This window comes from Trachemys scripta, chromosome 9, assembly GCF_013100865.1.
Source record: "Trachemys scripta elegans isolate TJP31775 chromosome 9, CAS_Tse_1.0, whole genome shotgun sequence".
Classification (NCBI taxonomy): Eukaryota; Metazoa; Chordata; order Testudines; family Emydidae; genus Trachemys; species Trachemys scripta.
The window spans coordinates 42,999,003-43,023,996 of NC_048306.1; the positions used below are offsets into that span (position 1 = coordinate 42,999,003).

Sequence of the window (24,994 nt, forward strand, 5' to 3'; positions counted from 1 at the left end):
GGCTGGTGATCTGCGAATGCAGGGAGGGAGGGAGTTCTCTCAGCTGCAGGGGAGAGGAGGGGGAAGTGGAGGAGGGGGCTCTCTCTGGCTGTCAGAGCCCCATGTAAGTGGCACCATCCGGCCGGCTGCCCTGTCAGCCGCGCGCGCTCTGCATGGGGGGGGGGAGTCCGGACATTTACAAATTCCCCCCGGACGCTATTTTTAACTCTAAAAGCCGGACATGTCTGGGAGAATCCGGACGAATGGTAACCCTAAGTGGCAGACCCAGCTCTGGTCTGTAGAGGGCTCAGTCTCTGAGCCTTTCCTAACAACTCATGGATTTGCCAATTATGTCTGCTTTTCCTTCCTTTTGCCACTAGGTGTAGCCAGAACAATTCACTGCTCGCGCTGACCCTGGCTACTAGAAGCTCTTTCTCGGTGGTGTGGCAGCATCCTGGCCTATCAGCAGGGAGTTCTCTCTGCACCCCTGTAGCCTCACACACATGTCCACTGTCTCTGCCTCTCTGCAAAGCATCATGCATAGCAAGTGCTATATAACCAGAACAGGGACACGATTACCCATTGCTGCCCACTCCTTCCGGGCGTCTCCCCAGGGCCTGGATCTCCCAGCTGCTGCAGAAGGGCTGCCTAGGGAATCAGACCCAGCAGCTAGTTCTGGGGGCATGCTGAGGATTGGGGGCTGCCCTCAGATGAATGTGCTGCTGGCTCCTTCCATGCTGCCAGCTCCTTCATTGCTGCCATCACCCCGTCTCCTGCTGTGTGCTCCTTGCATGGAGCATGCCAGAGCCTGGCGGGGGGGCTGATGGGAAGCAGACAGCTGCACCTTTGATCACAGCACTGGCAGGTTGTTTCCCCCCACTTTTATTATTATCATGTTAAAAATATTAAGTGAGCAGGCTGGGTGTCTCTGATCAGTATGTTCCTTCGGTAGCAGCTCTCAGGACTGACAGGGAGTGAGGGGAAAGCAGGCTGGGGAAAGCATCTCATTTGGTAAAATATCAATACAGGCCCTTGGGACTCTGTAAGGGGCTGAGTCACCAGGAGTGCAGGGCGCTCCCAGGATTGGGCCCCGACTCAGCAATACAAAGACCGCACTTGGTGCTGAGAACATTTCAGTAGCTTTGCTTTAAAGCGAGCAATTCCCCAAACCCACTGCTGATTCACTTCCGCGAGAGCACAGGGGCTGCGCGCGAGGGAGCTCACAGAGCTATGCGTGTGAAGGGGGGGACCAATGCATTCACAGAAATCGGACTTGTGAAAGCCCGTTGTGATTTGGGGGCATTTTGTATCCGACCCAGGTCTGCACAGCAGGAGGAAGCTCAGGAGAGGGGAATCTGTTATCTGAAAGTCAAGAATGGGGCGAGAGCAAACTCCTGACCCAACACCCCTCACCTCGGAGGGGTCTGAAATCCAGTTATGGCTCAGGCACCTCTCAGACAACCCAAAGCTGTCTAGCAGGGAGCAGGCCAGCCAGCCCGGGGGCTTGCAGTGCAAGTGCTAATGGGGAGTAGGGCACTGTCTGAGTGTGTGTTTGAGGCTGGGGATGGAAGCAGGCTGGGGCCTCGGCTCTTCAGTGATTGTCACCGCATTCAAGGGGGGTTGGGCTGCTGCCAAGTAGCCTGTACACGACTTGGCCAGGATTTGTGCATCCTTGTCACATCAGCAGCACCCACTGTGCGGGTGACAAGTTTGCACGGAGCAGGATGGCCCAGCTGTGCGCACATACAATGCTCCTGTGTCGCAGGAACATGGCGCCTGGCTCAGCCCAGGCATAACTCCACCGAACGGCAGCCTGCCTGCGTCGGAGGGACACACCAGAGCATGGGTAAAGTGCGTTTAGTGAGCAAAGTGACGGACTCCTCAGATATCCTAGAGGGAAGCGGGCGGGCCGGTGGGAGATAGCTGAGGTCAGATCAGATTGATAGGTAAGAGTTTGTCTTATGAAGGAAAATAAGCCATGCCTAGCACCTCCTGAGACACGACTCTCATCTGATTCACAGGAGAGGAGTTGTCTCATTCCTCAAGGCCAGCTACAATATGGTTTGGGCAGAACTCCCGGGGCTGGTCCCTGGGATGCTTGGTGTCTGGGCAGGGAGGGCCATGCCGTGAGTCCCTCCCGTGCTCCATGCCTTTCTCAGTAGGACCCTAGACTCTCTAGACTGTTTCCAGCAGGGGCAGGAGGAACCAGGCTGTGAAGATTCCTGGTGAGGCTGAGTCCATGGCCTCCTATGATGCCCTTCAATCCTATGAGAGACACAGAGCCAGCGGAGGGGAGACAAGCCATTTTGCCAATGATTCACCAAGTGTCTCTAGCTAAGTCGGTCTTCAGCAAGTTGCTTCAGCCTTCACTTTCCTTTGCAGAAAAGCACCTCCTTTCGTAGGTGGGCTGGGCCAAAGTCATCCTGAACAGAATCCCAAGGGTAGCCAGGCTACACCAAGGATCAGTTTGCCCCAGGCACTTGCCATTTCAGGCCTTGGTCCTGCTAAGAGCATGTGGCCCCTTGTGCCCAGACAGATTCCCACTGGGCTGAGTATACAGCACTCATGGCAGAGCTGGGCCTGGCCTGGGCTTGCTCCCTCTCTGAGCATCAGTGCTGGATGTTCCTTCCTTTTGGCTGACAACAGGCCCAGTTCTCTCCCTGCAGCATCACCAGGGGCTGGCAGCTGGCATCGAGTTGACAGCACCGGTGGAAGCTCTCAGAAGAGCGTTAGAACCTGGCCAGTGAGTGACTGAGGGTCAATTTGGTTGAACAATGGGTCTGAAGCATCTCAGTTTTTCCAAAGCAACCTACATTCTAACTGGCCCTTCCGTCTCTGCTACTGGGAATTTCCATCTGTTCAGCTCAACTCAACACTGGGGACTTTGCCCAGGGAATGAAAATTACAAGATCAAATGAAAGAGAAAAAACATCATCAACATTTTGCATGATCAAAGCCATTTAAAGTACCACTTGCCGAAGCGACTGAACTGTTTCAAGCTAGCTTCGTCGTGGACACTGGGTTACAATTGGGGCTGAACTGCAGTCGGTTTGCAGAGCCCCAAAGAGCAGGAGGGAAGTCCACACTTGTCATCAGACCCTGGGAATGAATGGGAAGCCCACTATCATCTGATGATGGCCCTGCTCATGATGACCGATGTCTGCCTTCTCCATTCCACAGCCATCTCCTTCCACTGTATCTCCACCGGAAACAATGCCAGGAGCTGACTGCACAGCGGGGTGGGCTCTGTAGTTAAGACATTTACCTTCCATCTGCTGGAGTCCCCAGGGAGACACAAAAAAGATTAGTAAATTGCCAATAAAGAAAGGAAAAAATTATACAAATCCCAGCAGGATGTCCTCACAGCACCCAGCCTGGGAGGGTGCAGCCCCTGCAGCTGGAGCTGGGCTTTGAAGAGCCAGCATAAAACTCCCAGCAATGCTGTCTCCACCCCTCCCTGGCCAGGATGAACTCGGGGTGGTCAGGGCTGGGTTCTGGCACCGCTTGGGTTGTCTAACTCGGGGACAAACTCCATCATGACCCGCCGAGCCAGTGGATTTGTGCTCTTGAGAAGCTCTGCTGCGGAGGTGCGAGTCCCGGGACTGGCCTTGCTGCCTTTCTTCTGTAGCAGGGCCTTGAAGTCTTCATTCCGACTGGAGGCTCTGCCAGGGCCACCCCCCGCTGGGGGGGACTCGCAGGCCGGGAGCCCGGCTGGGTTCTTCACTGGGGAGTGAGAATTCTGCCTGCTGCCAAAGGCGTCTCCTGGCTCCTTCCAGCCCAGCAGCTTCCTCTTCGACCTAAAGACAAAAGAAGCCTGTGGTTGGTGTGGCTGTGGCGGTGTGTGCCAGCTCCTGAGGTGGGGGCGCTCACAAAGGGGCATTCCCCACAACCCCCAGGCAGGTGGCTGCATCCCACCCATAACTGTGGTTTATGCCTGACCCCCAGACATGTGGCCATGCCCTCACTGCAACCCGGAAATGTTCCATCCACTGGAAACTTACGTATAACAGCAAATCCAGCATGGCCAATCAGTGCCGAAAAATGCAGAACCCAGTTACTTCACTGAGCTCCATGGCATAACATAGAATCACAGAATCATAGAGAATATATATACATCACCGAGAATAGGCCAAATTCACCCCTGGTGCCAGCCCTTGAAGTCAGTGGTGCTGCTTTAAGTATGAATCTGGCCCAACACTGCCTGCAAAGGACTCTCAGGCCGGTGAGAGGTACTGGCCTGGCAGCTCTGGACCCTGACCCTCTTCCCCCTGGATGCAGAGAGCAGAGGCAGAAGCAGGGAGTGCTAAATTCTGCCATGGTGCTACCCTCCTGCTTGACCCAGTGCCCGGACCAGGAGGGGAGGGGAGTTCAGCCTCTAGGTCACTTGGCACATCCAGTGTTTGGCCAGCAAGGGAGACAACTGGTGCCACTGGTGATGGGAGGGATGCGCTGTGGATAGCAGGAACTGCATTGAACACACCCACTTCCCTTCCAAGAGGCCACAGAGCAGCCAGCAGGTGGTGATGACCAGCGAGGAGCTACAGACTCCTCAGTCTCCGAGTGCCCCACAATCCCGCCAGCACAGAGCCGTCCAGCTCCTGTGACAAGCCCTGGCTCCCTGGCAGAACTGAATGGGGCCTGGCCAAAGGGCTGCTGCCTCAGCCAGTGCAGACAGACGGGAGCCCTGGCCTGGTGCCATTCCCAGGGTCATCTCTGTGTCTGGGCCAGTCCCAGGCACAAAGGGCTCCTGGGGGCACAGGGTGAGACTCAGGTTCCATGTCTGGTCCTGTGCTGAGAGCGGGCCAGGAACACAAGCTCTGAAATAAAGGCAACTGGCTGCCCAGGGCTCTTCGTGGAGCGCCGCCCAGCGTCCTAGAGAGAAATCTGTCCAGGCTTTTGAGCTGTGTGACAGTGCACTCTATATGGTTTTATGAAAGTATGCTGATGAGTGTGAATATAATGTAACTAAAATATGCTTCATGCAAAAGGTCTCTTGTAAGGTATCATTACAAAGCTTATAATCTACTGAGTGTGGTCATCCTATTTGTATGTCTGTATCATTCTTGTATCTGAAACTAAAAATATGAAATATAACTCTGAGGGCCTATTGTAATTATGCAAGATGTGGGCCATTAATGGTGGTTTGGAATCTTGATGGTTCCCATCAACCAGGACAATTAACTGTGGATGGCTGTTTGCAGGCTTTCCCGTGAGTCAGGCTGGGAGGAATGAAGGCTTAGGGTCTTACAGTGACATGTGATCATGTCACCTGAACTGGAATCCATCTTTAACCTGGTGTTTTTCCATTGAGAAGGAGGTGTGGGAACCCAGAGGGAAAAAGGATTCCTGCATTATGCAAAAGCTATATAAGTGGGTGGAACAGAACACAGGGGGGTGGCCATCATGAGAAATCCCCTAGCTACCACCTGAGCTGGAACAAGGGCTGTACCAGGGGAAAGGACTGTGCCCAGACTAGGAAGGCGTCCAGTCTGTGAAAGAAACTTATTGAAACATCTCTTAGGGTGAGATTTTATCTGTATTGAGGTTTCTTACTGTATTAGGTATAGACTTGCATGTTCTATTTTATTTTGCTGGTAATTCACTTTGTTCTGTCTGCTATTACTTGGAACCACTTAAATCCTACTCTCGGTATTTATTAAAATCACCTTTTACTTATTAATTAACCCAGAGTATGTATTAAAACTGGGGGGGGCAAACAGCTGTGCATATCTCTCTCTCAGTGTTATAGAGGGTAAACAATTTATAAGCTTTATACAGGGTAAAATGGATTAATTTGGGGTTTGGACCCCATTGGGAGTTGGGCATCTGAATGTTAAAGACAGGAACACTTCTTAAGTTGCTTTCAGTTAAGTCTGGCTCAACTGGCATGTCTGGCTCAACAAGACAGGGTGCTGGAGTCCCAAGCTGGCAGGGAAAGCAGGGGCAAAAGTAGTCTTGGCACATCAGTTGGCAGTTCCCAAGGGTTTCTGTGATCCAACCCGTCACACCGGCCTCTCGATGAGCAACAGGCCCAGCACCACCAAAGTGGCTAGGGCTTGCTGCAGAAGACCCCAAGTGCCCTGAGACACACAACTAGAACCGGGGTGCCATGGCCATCTCTCTTGCCCTGGTCTGCTCAGGTCACTCAGTGCTTGGGGTGGGGGCCAGGCCAGTAGCCCTGGAGACAGAGGGGCCTTGTTTATCCTTGGAGCCGGGACTGGCCTCACCCAGATGAGTTTATCTGTATTCAGGCTTGCTCAGTCCTTGGCTCTGCAGAGACCAGCCCCCAATAATTGGGCTGGAGACTCCCAGAGGCCAACAGTTGGGGGCGGGGAAGGATAGCTCAGTGGTTTGAGCATTGGCCTGCTAAACCATGGGGTTGTGAGTTTAATCCTTGAGGGGGCCATTTAGGGAACTGGAGTAAAAATCTGTCTGGGGATTGGTCCTGCTTTGAGCAGGGGGTTGGACTAGATTACCTCCTGAGGTCCCTTCCAACCCTGATATTCTATGATTCTATGGTGGGTAAACGCGATGGGGGTGTGGGTTTTCCATTCACAACGTGGGCTGGTACCTGTGGATGACGGTAAATAGATCCTCTGTTGTACGGGTCGTCACAAATACATCATCATCCTCTTCCACTATCGACTCAGCTGTTTTGTCACTTACAAAATTCCTCTCATCAGCGCTGAGCTCCACGGAATTGCCTAGACAGAGGGAAGAAGAGCTGTGAGCTGGGCTTGCTGAGAGCAGGATGGAGGGGAATGTCCCCAGCGTGGCGGTGGCCTTTCCCAGGAGATGCGTGGAGTCAGCCCGTTGGAGCAAGCTGAGGATACCTGTATCCATATGTGTACCTGGCTCTGCACATTCCTGTGGCTCAACAGGAGCAGAATCCCAGAGTTAGTAACAGCAGCACCTGTCCTGCCCGCCTCCCTGAGCGCTGCGACTGACCAAATGGCATGAGTGTGTAGCTCCGCTTCCTGCACACACGCACCGCCTGGGAGACACCTGGGCTACAGTGAGACTCAGGCAATGAGCAGGCAGGGCTCTGATCCTGCAGTCCTCGCACAGACAGCTCTGGCTGCTGGCCATGGGAGGTCTCAGGCTGGGCGTCCCAGAGTGCCCTGGTCACATCCTGGCATTGGTAGCTTCCCACCTTTATACCCCCTAGGGGAACACACCCCACCCTGCGTGGGCTGTGGGGAAACGCGGCAGAGAGGAGCCAGTCGCTGCAGCCAAAGCCCGGGCTCCTCACGTGCACAGAACCAGCTGCGGCGCGGCTGGACATTCTCTGCCCTGTGCTCACTGACTGTTTGTCCAACCCCCCACTTCCTCCCTCAGCCTCACTCCACATCCGCCCTCTTACCCTTCCTCTCCCACCCAAGTAGCTGAACCCTTCTTGAGTGCCGCCCCACTTGCTGCCCTGCCATGGGTCACTCTGCTGGGGTGTTCTACCCCTTCCCCATGTCTGCCCTGGCTAATGGACCATGAGAACTGTCTGCAATGCTGTGGCTGTACAGCGCCTAGCACAGCAGGGCCCGTCGGCACCATTGCAATGGACATGTTAGCTAATAAAACCCCCTTCCCCTCCTCAGCCGAGGGAGCCTTCCAGTGCCCCTGGGGCGGGCAGGCCAGGAGAAACCTGCTGACAGGAGCCCAGCAAGCCAGGACCAGGGCTAGATTAGTCAGCTGCTACCTGCCTGCCGGCGCTTACTCCACCCTGCCCTTTGGGGCAGCCCACTTCCCTTGCAGACACATTCCTCTCTCTACCGGGTCTGTTACATCTCTGGGTTAGTCAGCAGCAGCCATGCTCTGCCACAGAGATGGCTGCTTTTCAGGGCTGGGTGGGGCGATCCCTGTGCAGCGGTGTGGGTGGAGCTCTGGGGTCTAACACCAACGCTGTCGAATGGTGTCTGGCCATGCCGCAAGGAGCTGCGTGGCCAAGGCTGTATGCCCGGGTGTGCAGTGAGCCATGCAGAGGCAGCAGCCAGATGCCCCGGCTAGCTGCACATGGCAGTGATTCCCAAGCCATGCCCAGGCTGCTGTGGGGGAGGCAGAGCAGCTGTGACACTGACCTGCAGGAATCTCCCTGGACATGGCAGCAGCTGGGGGGATCGAGTTCTTCCCCATGGCCTCGGGTGATGGCAGGTAGTCTGCGTCTGGGTCGCAGCAGCTGGTGTCCTCGTGCAAGGTGATGATGGGGCTGGGCGTTAGCCTGGGATCCCCCGGGCAAGCTCCTAGGTGGAGTGGAGGAGGGGTGAGTGGCAGGTACAGCACACTGGGCTTCTTGGGGACAGGGGGTGGAACTTTGGCTTTCCTCTTTTCCCCCTCGGGCCCACGGGGGGCGCCACTCCTCTCCGGCTGGGCTCTGGGCTCCTCCTCCAGGTTGCTCTGGGACAGTCGCCGCAGTCCTGAGAAAAAGATCCCTGGGCAGCCCTGGGAGGGCTCCAGCAGAGAGGGGGGCTCTCCGGGGCTCCTGGCCTCTGGGCTCCTCTTAGGCTTGGGTTTCCGAATGACCATGTAGATGTCCTGCAGCCCCCTCTCCTGGGCAGAGATGCCCTGTGGCGTGGGCGGGGAGGTGGGAGACACCAGGGGAGACTCCTCCTGCAGAGGCGGGGGCTTGGCTATGATGTTTGGGGGACGTTTGGCCAGTGGTGGCTTCTCTGCAACGGGCGGCTTCGCTTTCCTTCCTGGAAGTGGTATGGAGTCGCCCCCATGCTCCTCGGCGTGGTCTGGGCTGTCCAGGTCATCCTCTGGCTCGGACCTGCTGATGGAGCGCAGGCGCACGGACCTCAGGTCTGACTGGGTGACCACGGGCATGACGGGCTGGATCGGGCTCGTCTTTGGGCCAAGCTTGGTCCCGAAGGTGGAGTCTGAATGATGCCTGCTCACCTTGGTCTTCCCCTTGAGTGAGATCTTCAGCCCAGAAAGGTCCAGGTGCGTCAGGGGTGTGACGGGCAGGTCGAAGGAGAGCCGGGACTTGGGGCTTTTTTCCATGGGCGATGGGGGGGGGCAGGGACGACTTCCTTTCGGGCACCAGCGGCCTCACCCTGACAGTCTGGTGGGGGGAGTGCCCGAGAATCGCCGAGGTGGGGATGGTGGGTGTCGGGGTCTCTGACTGGCTGGAGTAGCCACTGGAGGGGGACATCAGCCTCACGGGCCGCCCTGGGGAGGAGATTTTTAGCTCCACTTCCGTGGAGAGCTGGGAGGGCGTAGTGGCCCTGGAAATGGAAGGGGAGGGGAGGGACTCGGAGCTGCCCTGGGCCTTCATGCGTTCGATCACTGTGGTACCCGTGGCAGTACTGGAACCGGACAGGGACCGGTAGGGATCGCTGGCTTTCCAGTCTGCGAGGCACCAGTGCTGGGAAAAATGCCCGCCGTCCAGGTCCCTGGCAGGAGGCACTGCTGTGTTACCCTGGGTGTCCGTGGGCACCATGCCACGGCCCTGAGGATCTAAGGGGAAACAAAGGCTCTTGGGCCGCAGCTCCTTCGGCAGCGCTGTGCCAGGCTCTGCACTGAGCCCCTGCCCGTCTTTAATCAGTGAGACGCTGCGCATGGGGGGAGACGGTTTCTTCTTCGCCTTCTTGAGAGAGATGCTCTTGGAGCGGCGCCTCTGCTGGGCATCCTGCTCCACCCCCAGGGAGACATTCTCCGTGCTGGTGCTGCCCTCGGAGCTGACGCTGGGGTAGCTCAGGGCGTAGGTCCCGCTGCCTCTTCTGTTCTCAGGGTAAGTGATGTCCACGGAGCAGAGCGAGCCTGAGTCTGTGGGCACAGACAGCGACCTCTCGCGGAACGGGCAGGCCCTGCCCCCCAGCTCCAGCCGGGAGGGTGCAGCCTCCTCTGCGCCACCGGCCAAGAAGGTCACCTTGGCCTCTCTCCCCTCAGGCGTCTGGCTGCTGGCAGCATTCAGTGGGGACTCTGGAGCAGTGCAGGAGAACGCATGGGGCCCATTGCTTCCTGGCTGCTCATCTTTCGCGATGAAGAAGGAGGCCACACCGTCGCAGTGCTCAGGCGAATCCAGGGCTGGGGACCTCGGGGAGCCGCCGGGCGAGGGATATGCTGCGTCCTCCTCAGCCGGGCTCAAGCAGTTGAAGGAAGCTGTGTTCCAGGGAGGAGAGAAGGTGGTGTCCTTTGGCCCGTTGCAGGCAGGGCTGGTGTAAGCCGTGGTTGTGTTCTCCATCCTGGCAGGAGGCTGGTAGCAGCGTGCCTGCAGGCCTCCCCCAAGGTCACTGAATGTCTTTCTCAGTGGCGCTGCTGGGGGCGGTGGGGTGCAGGGCTGCCGGGGCACGCTCTTCCCATTTGCAGCCTCGGGGACAAAGCTGCAGGAGACTGACTCCCCGATGGTTGCGTGCGGCGTGAATGTGGGGCCGTTGCTGCTGCCTGCAGGGACAGACACAAGGACAGATCAGCGCTGAGTGAATGGCTAGTGGAGCTCTGGCCGCAGGATGGGCTAGCAAGCTGCACACTCACCCACTGCCCACAGAGAGCCCTGGGAACGACATTCACACCTATCCGCACCACTCGGCAGGCGCGGGTCTGCACGGCACCCAGAGCCCCGGCTGGCCTGCACTCTGACCCGCTACCGGGTGTCAGCGTGGTGCTGAGCTCTGCCTGGCCTCTGAACAGAGCGAGAGCTGGGCCCGCCCTGAACAGAGGAGACCCTCCACGCGACAATCTCCTTCTTGCCATGCAAGGCGGGCTCAGCCATCTGCAGCATCAGTGTCCCACTCTCCACAGTTCTGTGTTCATGTACGGGAGGGGTGGGACAGGGCAGGCAGGGGGATGGATGAGCTGGGGTCAGGGCAGAGGCTCTGCAGAAATCGGCCTGGGAACCTCTCTGTCCTCCTGTCCCAATAGTGGAGCAGAGACCCTGGCCCTGCTAGGTCAGCTGCAGTGGAGCCAGTGTGGAAGGCCAGGGTTCCTGTAGGAATGACCCTGTTCCCTGGGGTCCAGGCAGACCCTTAGGGATGCACCAGCTTTGGGAGCCTGCATAGAGGGTTCCCCTAGGGAGGATCTGACCGGCGGGTTCCAGTCTGGACAACCTGGCTATGCGGGTCTAAAGGCATAGCTGGTCTAGAGCTGTGCCCAGCCCTTGCCTTGCAGCAGAATGTGTGGCTGGGGACTGCTGACTCCCAGGGAATCAGAGCCACTGCTGGAGGTGGTGGGGAACAGAAGTGCCCCAAATCCACCAGGGGCAGAGAAAGCGAATGCTGGGGAAAGCCAAGGGCCCTGAACTGGCACCTGCAGCTTATCCCTGAGCATTAGGAAGGGGCACAGGAATGAACCCCCCAGATGCCCCCAACATTGCAGATTTAACATGGCTGGATGCAAGCCCCCTTCCTGGGCGCAGGCTTTGGCATCGCTTCCCTACCCCAGGGATGGGAGAGCACCCATTGTCCAGTACTGTCTGCTGGGCCTTGCGGTCCCCCACGGTGAATCCACGCAGGTCTGCAAGTGCCAGAGGGGCTCCCCCCAGCCAGACCAAAGCAGGGGCCTTTCCAACGGGGGTGAGGGAGGGCAGGAGCCCTGATAAAGGCATCAGCCCTCACTTTCTGCCCCACTCCTAAGGTGGGAGGTACTTCACCCCACTGGTGAGACCAGCCTCAGAGTTGCCCTCCCTCCTGAGTTAGCTGTTCAGAGCTCCTGGCAAAGCGAGACACCCTCCTGTGCTCTGCTCCCCGCTCATCCCTAGAGCTTTCAGGGCAGAGCTCCCTGCACAGCACAACAGCACCTGGGCGAACGAGGGGCCAGGCCTGAGAAGCGTGGAGCAGCCTCTGCTCCCAGTGACAGCTGTGCATGCAGCACCTCGCAGGACCGGGTTCCCTGGGTCAAGCACACGGAGCCATGTAACTGCTGCTCCCCCAGCTTCTCCTGCCCTGGACTGGTTGGGGGGGGTGGGGGTTTACAGCTGCAGTCAGGTTAGGGGCAGGATCTGGCTGGGCTGAAGTCTCACAAGCTGTTCTCACCAGGTTCTGGCCAAATCGAGCTCCAATGCTCTTCTCAATGCATCCTGAGCCGTGGGGTGGGGAAGTCTGATTGCTGTCTCCCCAGGTTCCTGTTTCTGAGATGGATCCCAATCCCAGCCACAGCTTCCTCTGGGACCGGGCCTGGCCTGGCCCACACAGAGCCCAATGTGAGTGGGGTGATGGTGTTATCATGAGGGGTGTGGGGAGCAGGACAGGTCCCGAGACCCAAGGAGCCTCTCTTCCCATGGCTTGCAGCATGCCTCCTCACTCCTGACCTGCCGGGTGACTCCCGCCCTGCAGCCCACAGCACAGCTAGCAGCTCCCTCTGGCCTCTCTGGAGGGTGGTGCCAAGGCCTCTCCCCTCTGAGCTGGAGTACAGGCCAGCCGTGAGTGATCTCCCATCCCAGAGGAACCCTCCCGCCCTGCTAACTGCTGCCCAGCCCAGCCCAGCCAGCAGCACCAGCCCTGGTGGTGAGCAGAGCCAGGACTGGGCTGGGCTGCAGCGAAAGGGAATTCTCTGTGTCCAGGCTGCAGGACTCACCCCATGAGGTTCCCTTGGGCTCCCTAGAACCAGCCAGTGCTGCTGGGTAGCTCCCGACATCCTGCTCTGGAGTCATGGAAGAGGCTGGACTCCAGGGCTGTGAGGTGCAACTCTCTGGGGAAGAAGCTGCTTGTGCACCAGAGATCTAGCTGTCATTTTACCTCCACTGCCTTCCAAGAGCCAGTGTGAACAGAGCCCAAATTATCCCTAATCGCTTGTCAAGAGAGCATTTCACAGAGGAGCTGTCAGGAGCGTGAGCCCATAACAAAAAAGACTGGCTTCCTGGCAACAGCTCCCCTCACACTCCCAGCAACTGCACTGCCAAATCCAGCAGGGAGCCGGTGCTGCAAACCAAGGGCCATCAGGGCAGCAGACCCTGAACTCTGTCCTCAGCCTGGGCTCCCCAGGGCTCAGATCCGAGAGGAGCTGCACACCCACTTCTCCTGGTGCTCAGCACACCTCCAGCCAGGCCCCTGGTGCTCACCCGGGGCACCCGCACCCAGGGCCCTCAGAACTAGTGAGCACTTCAGAAAACGGTCACACGGCAAGGCCCAAGTGAGGTCAGGAATCCCACCCTGGGCACCTGTTCCAGCCTCCTTCACGATGGACCAGCCAGCCCTGCTCCCCAGCTCAGGGTGTCAGGCTGTAGCTCCTGGGCTGGGGCAGCCAGGGGGGAATGTAGGACATGCCCCTGGAAGAGGGGTTCTGGCTGCCTGGCCTCAGAGCTGGAGAAGGCTGATCAGATCTCTGAGTTGTCCAGCCTGGCCTGAGCTCCCTAGGGTGTTAAACCAAGGCTCTGTGTGGAGTCCCAGGCTGCTTCTTCAGCCAGCACATCTCTGGCAGCGGGAGTGGCCCCGCCTGCAAATGAGGGCAGCCTGCGTTCGGCTCTGGCTGCACGGCCCCTAGCATGGCCTGGGGACACCTGCCCTTAGGAGCCACGTTCCTGGCGGTCTCGGAGTGCTCTCTAGCCTGGGACAGGGGGAGAGCAGCCGTACAGTTGTTGTTGTCACCTTGGTCTCGCAGCGCGAGGTTAGGGAATCCGATAATGGTCCGTCTCCGCCGCAGCGTGGACTTGGGGTTCACCGCGGTCTCTGTGTTAAACAAGGAGTGCCGCACACTCGCGTGCCTATCAAAGTGCTGTCCTGTAGCCAAAACAAACACACTGTACGTGGCAGCAAGCAGGGGGTATGGAGAACGCCCAGCCCGGCCCTGGCCTGGCTGCTCAGGCCACGTTCTCCCTGCGTTAACACCCCAACTCACTTGCATAAGCCTGCGTTGCACTGGGGTGAATTTGGCTCTTGGGATTTATAACAAAGGGCTCTGCCCTTTCCCCTGTGTTGTTCCCATTCCTACGTGAGCTCGAGGGCTCTCTGCTGGAGCATGCAGGCAGCCGTGGGGCAAGGGCCGGGCAGGGAGGGGGTGCCAGGGTTCATGAGTGGTGTTTGGGGAGGTACCAGGCATGTGCGGGGGAGTTGGGGGGGAAAAGGGGAGTCACACTAGGAAACTGCAAGCACCAGCATAGCAACACAGATGGTGAGCCACTGTCCTGGAGCCAGCCAGGCTGCAGGGCAGCACATGTGGCAAGGTGTGGGGACACGCACAGAACAAGGCGTGTGGTCACATATGTACATATTTACACGTGTGTGAGTGTGAGGTAGACACATGCTGCTGGGTACAGCGTTTTGGGCATGTGCTTGCGACGCATGCCTCGGTTATGAGTGACATACTCCAGGGGAATCCTACGGGTCACCCACATACTGTCTGCCCACCCCCATTCTGCTTTCGCCAGGAACTCCAGACAAGCCGCTCTGCAGACCTGTCACTCAGCCAGAGTGTGTTTATGGGCATTATCTGGAGGTGCCGGACTCTCATGGGCCCCACTGCATGGCCTCAGGAGAGGAATATGAAGACCCCCAGAAAGGCGCTGACGGGGCAGACACCAGGTCACAAGCTGCAGGGCTAGAAACCAAGGCCTTGTCCCACTGGAAAGGGCACTGCTGGCTCCCTACGGCATAGAGCTCAGGTGTGTGTTGGCGAGCGGCCCTCACACCCATTGCTGGTTCGGAGCGCTGGACTTTGGGGCAGGCGCCCTCACCCCATCTCCCCAGGGATCACACCACACCTCCTGGTGGCAAGCCAATGTCCATTTTATAATTGCCTGCTGGACAAGGGAGAAGGCGGTCAGGCCAGTCCCTGCTCTTTGCTCTGGGAGCCAGCCCTGGTGGCCCAGGGCAGGCCCCACTGGGCGGGGGAGGGTCACTCTTGGCCATGGCTAGGCAGTGCTGCCTGAAGGGGCTGTGGCTGCCAAGGGCCAGCAATGGCAGCGCCAGAGAAGTAGGTCACCCCTGGCCTGCAGCCGCGTTGCATCCCCCCTGCCTGCCCGTGGCTGTCCAGGAGGCTGAGGGCTCGATGCCAGGATCAGGTTGGCGCTCAGGGAGAGGGGCTAGTTAGCAGTGAGACACAGGCCTTTGGAGAGAGATGGAGTGATGGATGGGTGAATGACTCCCGTGGGGCCTCACACATGCTGCTGGGCAAGCCAGCCAGGGGGAACACGGAGACAACGGAGATGTGCTGATGGAGACACGATGTATCGGAAACCACCGAGACCCGTCCCCACCCTGCTTGGAGACCCTGGTGCTGGGCAGGAGGGCTCAGGGGCAGTCCAGGGACAAAGGGCCAGAGACATGCTCGGCAGGTTCTTCCCACAAGAGGGGCTCTGGCCACATGGCTCAGAGCCCCCTGGGCAGGGCTGAGGGCCTGGCTCCAGGAGTCTGATGGGGTGTGAAGGGAGGAGTCAAGGGGCCGAGCAGGCTCCTCTGGGGCTCCATAAAGGTCTCGTGTGGCTCCAGCCCTGATCTCCAACAGGGCCTTATGGCAGCCTGGACACTGCTAGCAGGGCCGGCTTTAGGCCAATTCCACCAATTCCCCCGAATCGGGCCCCGCGCTTAAGAGGGCCCCGTGCCCAGTGGCAGGGTTGCCCAGAGTGGGGGGCAAGTGGCAGAGAATCCCTTCCCTGGCTAGAGGCACCTTTTTAATTTTTACTCACCCAGCGGCGCTCCAGGTCTTTGGCAGCGGGTCCTTCACTCGCTCCGGGTCTTTGGCGGCGGGTCCTTCAGTGCCGCCGAAGACCTGGAGCAAGTGAAGGACCCGCCGCCAAAGACTAGGAGCACGGCCCGTTGTGTACAAGCCCCACGTGTTTTTTTTAACGTGGTTTTTTTTTTTTTAGTCATCCCTGTCGGGGCCCCGTCGAAACTGTTCGAATCGGGCCCCGCACTTCCTAAAGCCGGCCCTGCTGCTAGGGAGGAGCAGGCGCCTCAGCAGGCCAGCAGGAGTGTGCAGGGTGTCACGTTATTGATTTGAAGTGGGACCATATAGAACATGGTTGCAACCAAAGTCCTGTAGTGGCACCAAATCTTGCAAAAAGGGGGGGTCAAATGAGGTGTCTAAGACAAGGTTATGGTTTGCTGGTTATGATTATGCTGTCTATATGTGTGTCTCAATTTTGTAGTTGAAGTTATGAATTGGCACTCTCAGTTGGGTCCCGCCAGAACCGCATCGTTACACAGGGGTATGTGCCCTCCCAGCCAGCTGTGGAGCAGGATGCTCATGCAGTGCCTGGGGAGGCAGGGCATGGGCGGGCGGAGCTAGTTTCCTCCAGAACCCAGGTAGTTTGGTGCTGCTGAAGGCCCCATGCTGAGCAGAGCTGCCGCCCGCAGCCAGTGCCCTGCAGCCTCCCGTTCCTGCTGAACACACGAGTTCCCCTGCACGGATGGATGGGTCCCAACCACTGGAAGAACCAAGGTGACCACAGAACACACCAACCAGTTGGCTCGGAGACACTCGTTAGCTGATGCAGATGAGACTGGATTAACTTAATGAGAGTGGCTAGCAGCTCAAAAATGAAGGGTGATGTTACAAGCGGTAAAATACATGGGCAAAAACAAAGCACAGAAATGCTGCCCTGCAAACTGCCCCCTGAGCGCTCCCCTCGGCCTGGCTACTGAGCGTGATCCCAGCCTCTTTATAACCCACAGCACATGTGGGCCAATAGCATCCCTTCAGGCCAGCCCCACCTCCCTGTGCCTGGCCCCACCTCCCCACATCGCTGCAGGTCTCCCTGTGCCTGGCCCCGCCTCCCCACATTGCTGGATTTCGGTTTTACAGGACCTATGCACTTTCCCTGGCGGAGGCATCACAGCGCCTGGGGCTCAGAGCCAGCGGCACTTGCTGTGCCCAAAGTCGCCCCGCGCAGGCCACAGAACCCCAGCGCCGCTGCTGGGAGCTGACTGAAAAGATTTAACTCCTTGCCTCCCATGCTTCTACACACACTCCCAGGGGGGCCTGGAAGGGGCACAGCCCTACCAGAGACATTGATGGGGACAATGTTGGCTTGGAAGGAGCAGGATTGGTGCCACCTCTTCTCCTCCACGGTGGGCAAAGGGAAGGCTCGGGTCCAGGCCGGCTGCTTGTCTGGGGTGGTGGGCAGGCTCAGGAATGGCTCTGGGGGCCTCACCCCCAGTGTGGTGGCCTCGTCCTCATTCACGCGCCGGGCTGCAGGCTGCCAGGGAACAAAGGAAATGGATTGAGACACCAGTGTCCTGATGGGGCGATAATAAGTGTGGGGAAGGGAGGGATTGTGGGAGTGTGGGGGAAGAAGGGGGGCATGTGGGGAGCAGGAGGTGACTGTGTGTGTGGGCAGGAATCTAGTGCTCAGAACAAGGGACTGAGTGATGGTTTGAGTCAAAAACCTTGTAGGTAGGATTATCCCCTTCCCTCCTGTGCCACTCCCGACCCGTAGTCCCTGGCAATCCCAGCACAGGGCCAGCTCTGCGATGCCCCTCACTCCCAACCCACAGCCCCCCACTACTCCAGCCAGTCGCTCTCCCCTACCATCAGCTCTGCCGATGACTCACAGCTCCCCCCACCCACCTACTGCTCTGCAGTAACCTCTCTGGGTGACATCAGGCAGAACTTATACCCTCTATCCCTGAGCCCATGACCGTAGGAAGGCTGCTGAGACACAGCGCCTTGGGGTTGCCTCTGTACAGAGATGGACTCACCATAAACACGAACTCCAGGCGCTTGGCGGGCAGGGGCCTGGGAGAGGGCTCAGGGGGCGTGTCCAGGGGCAGGTGGCTGGCGTAGCGGAAGGTCTGACCAGTGACCCTAGCCTCTGTGTACTGCTCCTCATACTCCTCTGAAATACAAGCCTGACCTTAAAAACCTCTAAGGAAGGAGATTCCACCACTTCCCTAGGTAACCCATTCCAGTGCTTCACCACCCTCCTAGTGAAAAAGTTTTTCCTAATATCCAACCTAAACCTCCCCCACTGGAGCTGCCCAGCCTGGCTAGGAGACCTTGTTCTGTCATCTGCTACCACTGAGAACAGTCTAGATCCATGCTCTTTGGAACCCCCTTTCAGGTAGTTGAAAGCAGCTATCAACCCCCTCCTCATTCTTCGCTTCTGCAGACTAAACAATCCCAGTTCCCTCAGCCTCTCCTCATATGTCATGTGCTCCAGCCCCCTAATCATTTTTGTTGCCCTCCGCTGGACTCTTTTCAATTATTCCACATCCTTCTTGTAGTGTGGGGCCCAAAACTGGACACAGTACTCCAGATGAGGCCTCATCAATGTCAAATAGAGGGGAATGATCATGTCCCTCCATCTGCTGGCAATGCTCCTACTTATACAGTCCAAAATGCCATTAGCTTTCTTGGCAACAAGGGCACACTGTTGACTCATATCCAGCTTCTCGTCCACCGTAACCCCTAGGTCCTTTTCTGCAGAACTGCTGCCTAGCCACTCAGTCCCTAGTCTGTAGCAGTGCATGGGATTCTTCCGTCCTAAGAGCAGGACTCTGCACTTGTCCTTGTTGAACCTCATCAGATTTCTTTTGATTCAATCCTCTAATTTGTCCAGGTCCCTCTGTATCCTATCCCTACCCTCCAGAGTATCTACCACGCCTCCCAGTTTAGTGTCACATCTGCAAACTTGCTGAGGGTGCAATCCACACCATTCTCCAGATCATTAATGAAGATATTGAACAAAACAGGCCCCAGGACCGACCCTTGGGGCACTCCACTTGATACCGGCTGCCAACTAGACGTGGAGCCATTGATCACTACCTGTTGAGCCCGACGATCTTGCCAGCTTTCTATCCACCTTATAGTCCATTCATTCAATCCATACTTTAACAGACCCACATGGCCCCACACCCTGCATGAGGGTGTGTGTGTGGGGAGGATAAGAGAAGGGAGCAGCTGACGCCAATTTCACAAGGGGACAGGGGGAAGAGAGCACTCCGCCCCCTCCAGTCAGCAATGGGTCAGTCTGTTCCCTGCTCCCCCCTCCACCCCTGTGTGCAATGGGTCAATCTGCTTCCTGTCCCCCTCTCCATGGGTCACTCTGCTCCCTGCTCTCCTGTCAGCAATGGGTCAGTCTGCTCACTGCTTCTCCCTCCCCCCCACATGCGATGGGTCAATCTGCTCCCTCCTCCCCATGGATCACTCTGCTCCCTGCTCTCCCCTCCCCTCCTGGCAGCAATGGGACAGTCTGCTCTCTGCTGCCCCATGTACCAGGAGCTGTGGAAACAGCCTGCCCCCCACCCCATCCCATGGGTGTGTCATGCCCCGAGAGCCAGGCAGGCACCATTCCTTCTGCGGCCCAGCCCTCCCCTCAGCGTGGGGTACCTTGCAGCAAGCTCTGGAGATTGAACTGGGCCTCCTGGTGCAGCTCCTCCACGCAGGGCGACCTGCCCGCGGCCAGGAACACGTTCACGGGTTGTTGCCATGGCAATTTGGAGTGGGGCGTTTTCTTGCTTTCCAGGTCCAGGTTAGAGGTGGCTGCAGAGAGGAGAGGAGGGGTGAGACATGGGCTGCAGCTCCCCAAACCCTCTCATCCCTCCCCAGCCAAGGGTGAGCTGCAAGCCCAAAGCCCGAGGCCCCAATGTGCACACTTGGGACACAGCCCTTCATCAAGGGCAAGTTAAGCCTGGCAGTGGTGTTATCCCCATGCTTGGAGAGGGAAACTGAGGCAGCGAGGGGTTGGGACCTGCCCACGGATGATTCAGCTGGGAACAAAACCCCGGTGCCCTGAGTCATGGACCCTGGCTCCAGCCCACACCCCATCCCTCCCTGTGCACCAACAAGCCTCTAACCCAGCACCTGAAGCAGCAGCATGACCTGACACTGGGCACCAGACAATGAGCCAGGAGAGCTGGGTTCTGTTTCCAGCTCTGTTACCGCTCACTGGGTGCCTCAGTTTCCCCTCTGTAGCATGGAAATTCTGGGCTGTCCTGGCTTTGCAAGGCACTTTGGGCTTTAGGGATGGACAGTGCCAGCTGTTATTATCCAGCCCCCTCCCAGAGTGCAGGGTCGGGCCTCATGTCAACAGAAAAGAACTGCAAAGGATTTGAGGCAGTCACACCAGCCAGGCACTGGCTGTAATAAATAACGCACATACGGACTCTCGCTAGCAAACAAACAGCCTCCCCCCGACACCCCAGTTTGACCCTACACCACAATGGTATTGGAGCTTGCTTTGGGGTTTCCTGCCTGCTTTTCACCCTGACGCCACTAGATGGCACTAAATAGCAGCAGACCAAACTGCAGCCACAATCTCTCCACCGCGGAGAGGACAGCTACACAGCCCCTGAAATTCAACCACCACACAGTGAACAAATCAGCAGACAAAGGGGTGCCATCACAGTCCTCAACCACGATGACTACGGCAACAAGGCCAACCAACAAGTCTCCGACACTGCCTACTATAAAGAACTCAGAGACCCCACGCCACAGTCCACCCAGGAATTTAAGGGATATCATCGAATCCTTCCCCAAACAACTCCAAGAGAAACTCGACAACCTCATCCCCAGAGACCTTCTATAGACAAAGGACCCCCAGGCAGACCCATCATATCTGGCCATGGAACCCTTGCTGAAGGGATATGGGGACTCATAGAACATCCTCGGACCACTCACCACACAAAGGGCTGGCTTCCTCCAGGACTAGGGTGGATAAAAATCAATGATTTTTTTTATTTAAATCGGATTTTTTTTTATAAAATGCTTTTTGAGGAAAAAAACTTAAGATACATTATAGCTCAAAGATATCTCATCATGGAATAGGGATTATAAATTCTAATTCTCTAGTATGAGACAATATATTCATGTAACATTTAAGAAAAGTTTTGTAAATGAGTTCCAATAGTTCATGGATTAGGGACCCAATCTTATGGGGTTCCACAGGCTTCTGTATAGATTATTTAGGTTAATCTTTCTATCTACCCAATGGGACTCAGTGCTCAGACTAGAAGATACCATCAGAGATGCTTAGTTTTGCAGTTCTCAAACTGTGGATTTGTGTCTCCAGAAGTAACATGCTTGTTAACAGCAAAAATGTATTTAAATAAACAAATAATATATAGAGGTGAGAAAAAACAGACCTCAACTCTATTGTCCCGCTGCAAATTTGTGTACACAGAGGCAATACCAAGGAGAAGAAGTCAGGAGATAAATGTGAGACGTGAGGGACATATGCTTGTTTTGTTAAAATATTATATGTTTGCTGTTGAAGACAAAAGTCCAGAATACTTAATGTTGTTGTTTTAGTTAAATAAAACTATTTAAATGTCTGTCTGGTGATGTTCTCCTCCTAATACAACATGGCAAGAAAATCCTCCAAATATTAATGATTAACCTGTTGAATTGGAGATAGTTCACCTCCCAATCACATCATAAATATCTGCTTCTATTACCTTTGGTAAATGAAATAACCAAACAATCATTCGTTTTCTGATATAGCTGTAAAACGAATCTGAAAAGTTTTCAAAATAAATTACTGTTTAATAATGTATAGTGTTTACCTTCTAAAAATGAAAGCCTACATCCATCTCTGAGTTGTGAAGAATATGTATTAAGGTTATAACAACCAACAAGAATGCACTTTTATGTAGAAAACCATGATTAAATCAAGCCTTTTGGACTACTGATTTAAATCAAATCCACCCTGTCCAGGACACAACTGACTTCCTCCAGAAACTCTGCAACATTAATAACCCTCCTCAGAACACCATCCTCACCTCCCTATACACCAACAGCCCTCACAATGACGGCATTGTTTCCTGCCTCAACTATCTACAAAACAATAGACACCCCTCAGAAAGCACCTCAAACACTGCGCCAGACTCATCCATTTCATCCTCACCCATAACCATTTTACATTCAACAACAGCACTTTGTCCAAACCATAGGAACAGCCATCAGTACTAAGATGGCTCCCCAATACGCCACACTTTTCATGGGCCACCTTGAGGAAGAATGCATCTCCTGGACAAATGCACCATGAAACCCGAAATACATCAATGATATTTTCATGCTCTGGACAGAACATCTGAACTCCCTCATAGATTTCTACCACAACTTCAAATACCACCCTGCATCCATTAAACTCTCTCTGGAACACTCCCACACTAGCCTCAACTTCCTGGACACCACAGTCAGCTTCAACAATGCAACCCTACAGATAACCATATACAAGAAACCCATAGATCATCACGCAGATCTGGTAACCAACCCAAACACATCAAGAAATCTTTTAACTACAACCAGGCACTCATATCATAGATTATGCTTGGAGGACAAAGTCACAAATATACACTTTAACACACTTAAAATCGCCTTCACCAAACAAGGAGACTCCATCATGAGAAGATCGCATCATGGAACGGGCCACCCACATACCCAGAGAGAACCTTCAATACGGAAATAAAACCCCTTCTGACCACACACCCCTAATGGTCACCTACCACTCCACACTGGAACCCAGAGGGGGTATCATTAAACAATTACAACCCATACTCAATGGGGACCCCATCCTGAAATAAATCTTTCCTGAACCCCCTATTCTGGCCTTCAAACAACCCCCCAACCTTGCCACGCTCATCATCAGAAGCAAGCTCCCCACAGACCAGGACCCACCAACTCAAAGCCGCACCAAACCCTGTCAGAACAACAGATGCAAAACCTGCAAATGTAGCTCCATTGCTGCGATTATAATTTCCCACAACACACCTTTCAAGATCAATAGGTCCTACCTATCCATGCCTGTCACAACGTGTGATGTACCTCAGCTAGTCACTGACTGTCCCAAACAAAAACAACTAGGTGGGTGAAGCCAGACAATCACTGCGCTCTCAAATTAACTCACACAGACAAAAACACCCTATCACCCATGGGCCAACACTTCTCACAAAATAACCACTGTATCACTCTCAGTACTCATTCACCAAGGAAACCTGAACAACACCTTCAAAAGACAAGCCTGGGAGCTTAAATTCATAACTAAACACTAAAAATCATAGACTCAACAGACACAGTGGATTCATGGCTTATTACAACAATCAGATATCCGCCCACTAACAACTGCCTTTTTCATTTCTTATGTTTCTTCTCTCTGTTCCTTTCTTCCCTGTGTCTGGAGGGGTGTTTACAGGCCACTTCTCCTGGAATGGTCCCTTGAAATATGTACTAACTACTTATGCTAAACAATGTGTTCTATCTTGTATTTAGCTGTGACACTCTGAATACATTTCCCATACATGAAGAACTCGGTGTAGCTCGAAAGCTTGTCTCTCTCACCAACAGAAGTTGGTCCAATAAAAGACATTACCTCATCCACCTTCTCTCTCTGATCAGGGCTGGCTCCAGGCACCAGCCCACCAAGCATGTGCTTGGGGCGGCGCCTGGAGGGGGGCGGCGCGGCGGGGCGCTCCGGCCCGAGAGCAGGGCCGCAACTGGGCTCGCCGCCCTCCCCGCGGCGCTCCGGCCACCGGGAAGAGCAGAGAGCCCCGGCCGGGCTCGCTGCCCTCCCCCCGGCGCTCTGGCCACTGGGGAGAGCGGAGAGCCCCGGTCGGGCTCTCCACCCTGCTCCTGGCACTCTGGCCGCCGGGGAGAGCAGAGAGCCCCGGCCGGGCTCTCCGCCCTCCTCCCGGTGCTCTGGCCGCCGGGGAGAGCGGAGCCGCGGCGGGCTCGGCGCCCTCCCCTGCCGCGCTGTCTCTGATATCCTGGAACCAGCATGGCTACACCACCACTGAATACCACAGCACCGTGCATTCATAGGTTTCATAGATTCCAAGGTCAGAAGGGACCACTGTGATCATCTAGTCTGATCTCCTGCATGACACAGGCCAAAGACCTGCCCCCAAAGAAATCGCAGAGCAGATCTTTTAGAAACAAATCCAATCTTGATTTAAAATTTCCAGTGATGGAGAATCCACCACAACCGTTGGTCAGTTGTTCCGATTGTCAGTTACTCTCATGATTATAAACGTATGCCTTATTTCCAGTCTGAATTTGTCTAGCTTCAACTTCCAGCCATTGAATCGTGTTAGACCTTCCTCTGCTAGACTAAATAGCCCATTATTAAATATTTGTTTGTATAGGTACTTATAGCCTGGGATTAAGTCACTCCTTCTCTTTGTTAAGCTAAACAGGTTGAACTCCCTGAGTCTATCACTACAAGACACGTTTTAAATCCTTTAATTATTCTCATGGCTCTTCTCTGAACACTCTCCAGTTGATCAACATTCTTCTTGAACTGTGGACTGAAGAACCAGACACAGGATTCCAGCAGCGGTTGCACCAATGCCAAATACAGAGTAAAATAACCTCTCTGTGAGATTCCCCTGTTTATGGATCCCAGGATTGCAATAGCTCTTTTGGCCACAACGTCGCATAGGGAGCTCATGTTCAACTGATTATCCATCATGACCCTCAAATCCTTTTCAGAGTCCCTGTTTCCCGGGATAGAGTCCCCCATGCAATAAGTATGATCTACATTCTTTGTTCCCAGGTGTGTACATTTACATTTAGTTGTATTAAAACGCATATTGTTTGCTTGCAACCTGTTTACCAAGAGATCTACATCGCTCTGTATAAGTGACCTGTCCTCTTCATTATTTACCACTCCTCCAGTATTTGTGTCATCTGCAAACTTTATCAGTAATGATTTTATGTTTTCTTCCAGGTCATTGATACAGATGTTAAATAGTCTACAGCCAAGAACCAATCCCTGTAGAACCCCATTGGAAACAGACCCATTCAATGGCAATTAGTTGTATACATTTATATTTTGAGACCTACTAGTTAGCCAGTTTTTAATCCATTTAATGGATGCCATGTTCATTTTATATTGTTCTAGTTTTTTAATCAAAATGTTGTGCAGTACCAAGTCAGTATCTTACGAAGTCTAAGGATATGACATCAATACTATTACCTTTTTCAACAAAACTTGTAATCTCATCAAAAAAGCTATCAAGTTAGTTTGACAGGATCTATTTTCCATAAGCCCATGTTGATTTGCATGAATTACTTTTAGTTCTTTACTAATTGAGTCCCATATCAGCTGCTCCATTATCTTGCCCAGGATTGATGTCAGGCTGACAGGCTTATAATTAGCCTGGTCATCCCGTTTACCCTCTTTAAATATTGGCACAACCTTAGCTTTCTTCCA

At 55.0% G+C, this 24,994-nt stretch overlaps 1 protein-coding gene across 1 annotated transcript in view; it reads right to left on the bottom strand.

Moving 5' to 3' along the window:
* Window positions 1–2,915: 2,915 nt before the first annotated feature.
* Window positions 2,916–24,994, bottom strand: part of NHSL2 (NHS like 2) — a 158,378-nt gene continuing 136,299 nt past the window's right edge. Inside the window, 8 exon segments of the mRNA XM_034782615.1 lie at window positions 2,916–3,776; window positions 6,551–6,683; window positions 8,052–8,988; window positions 8,990–10,356; window positions 13,494–13,625; window positions 16,846–17,041; window positions 17,544–17,680; window positions 19,174–19,326. Coding sequence (XP_034638506.1) covers window positions 3,461–3,776; window positions 6,551–6,683; window positions 8,052–8,988; window positions 8,990–10,356; window positions 13,494–13,625; window positions 16,846–17,041; window positions 17,544–17,680; window positions 19,174–19,326 — 3,371 coding nt within the window. The 3' untranslated portion in view covers window positions 2,916–3,460.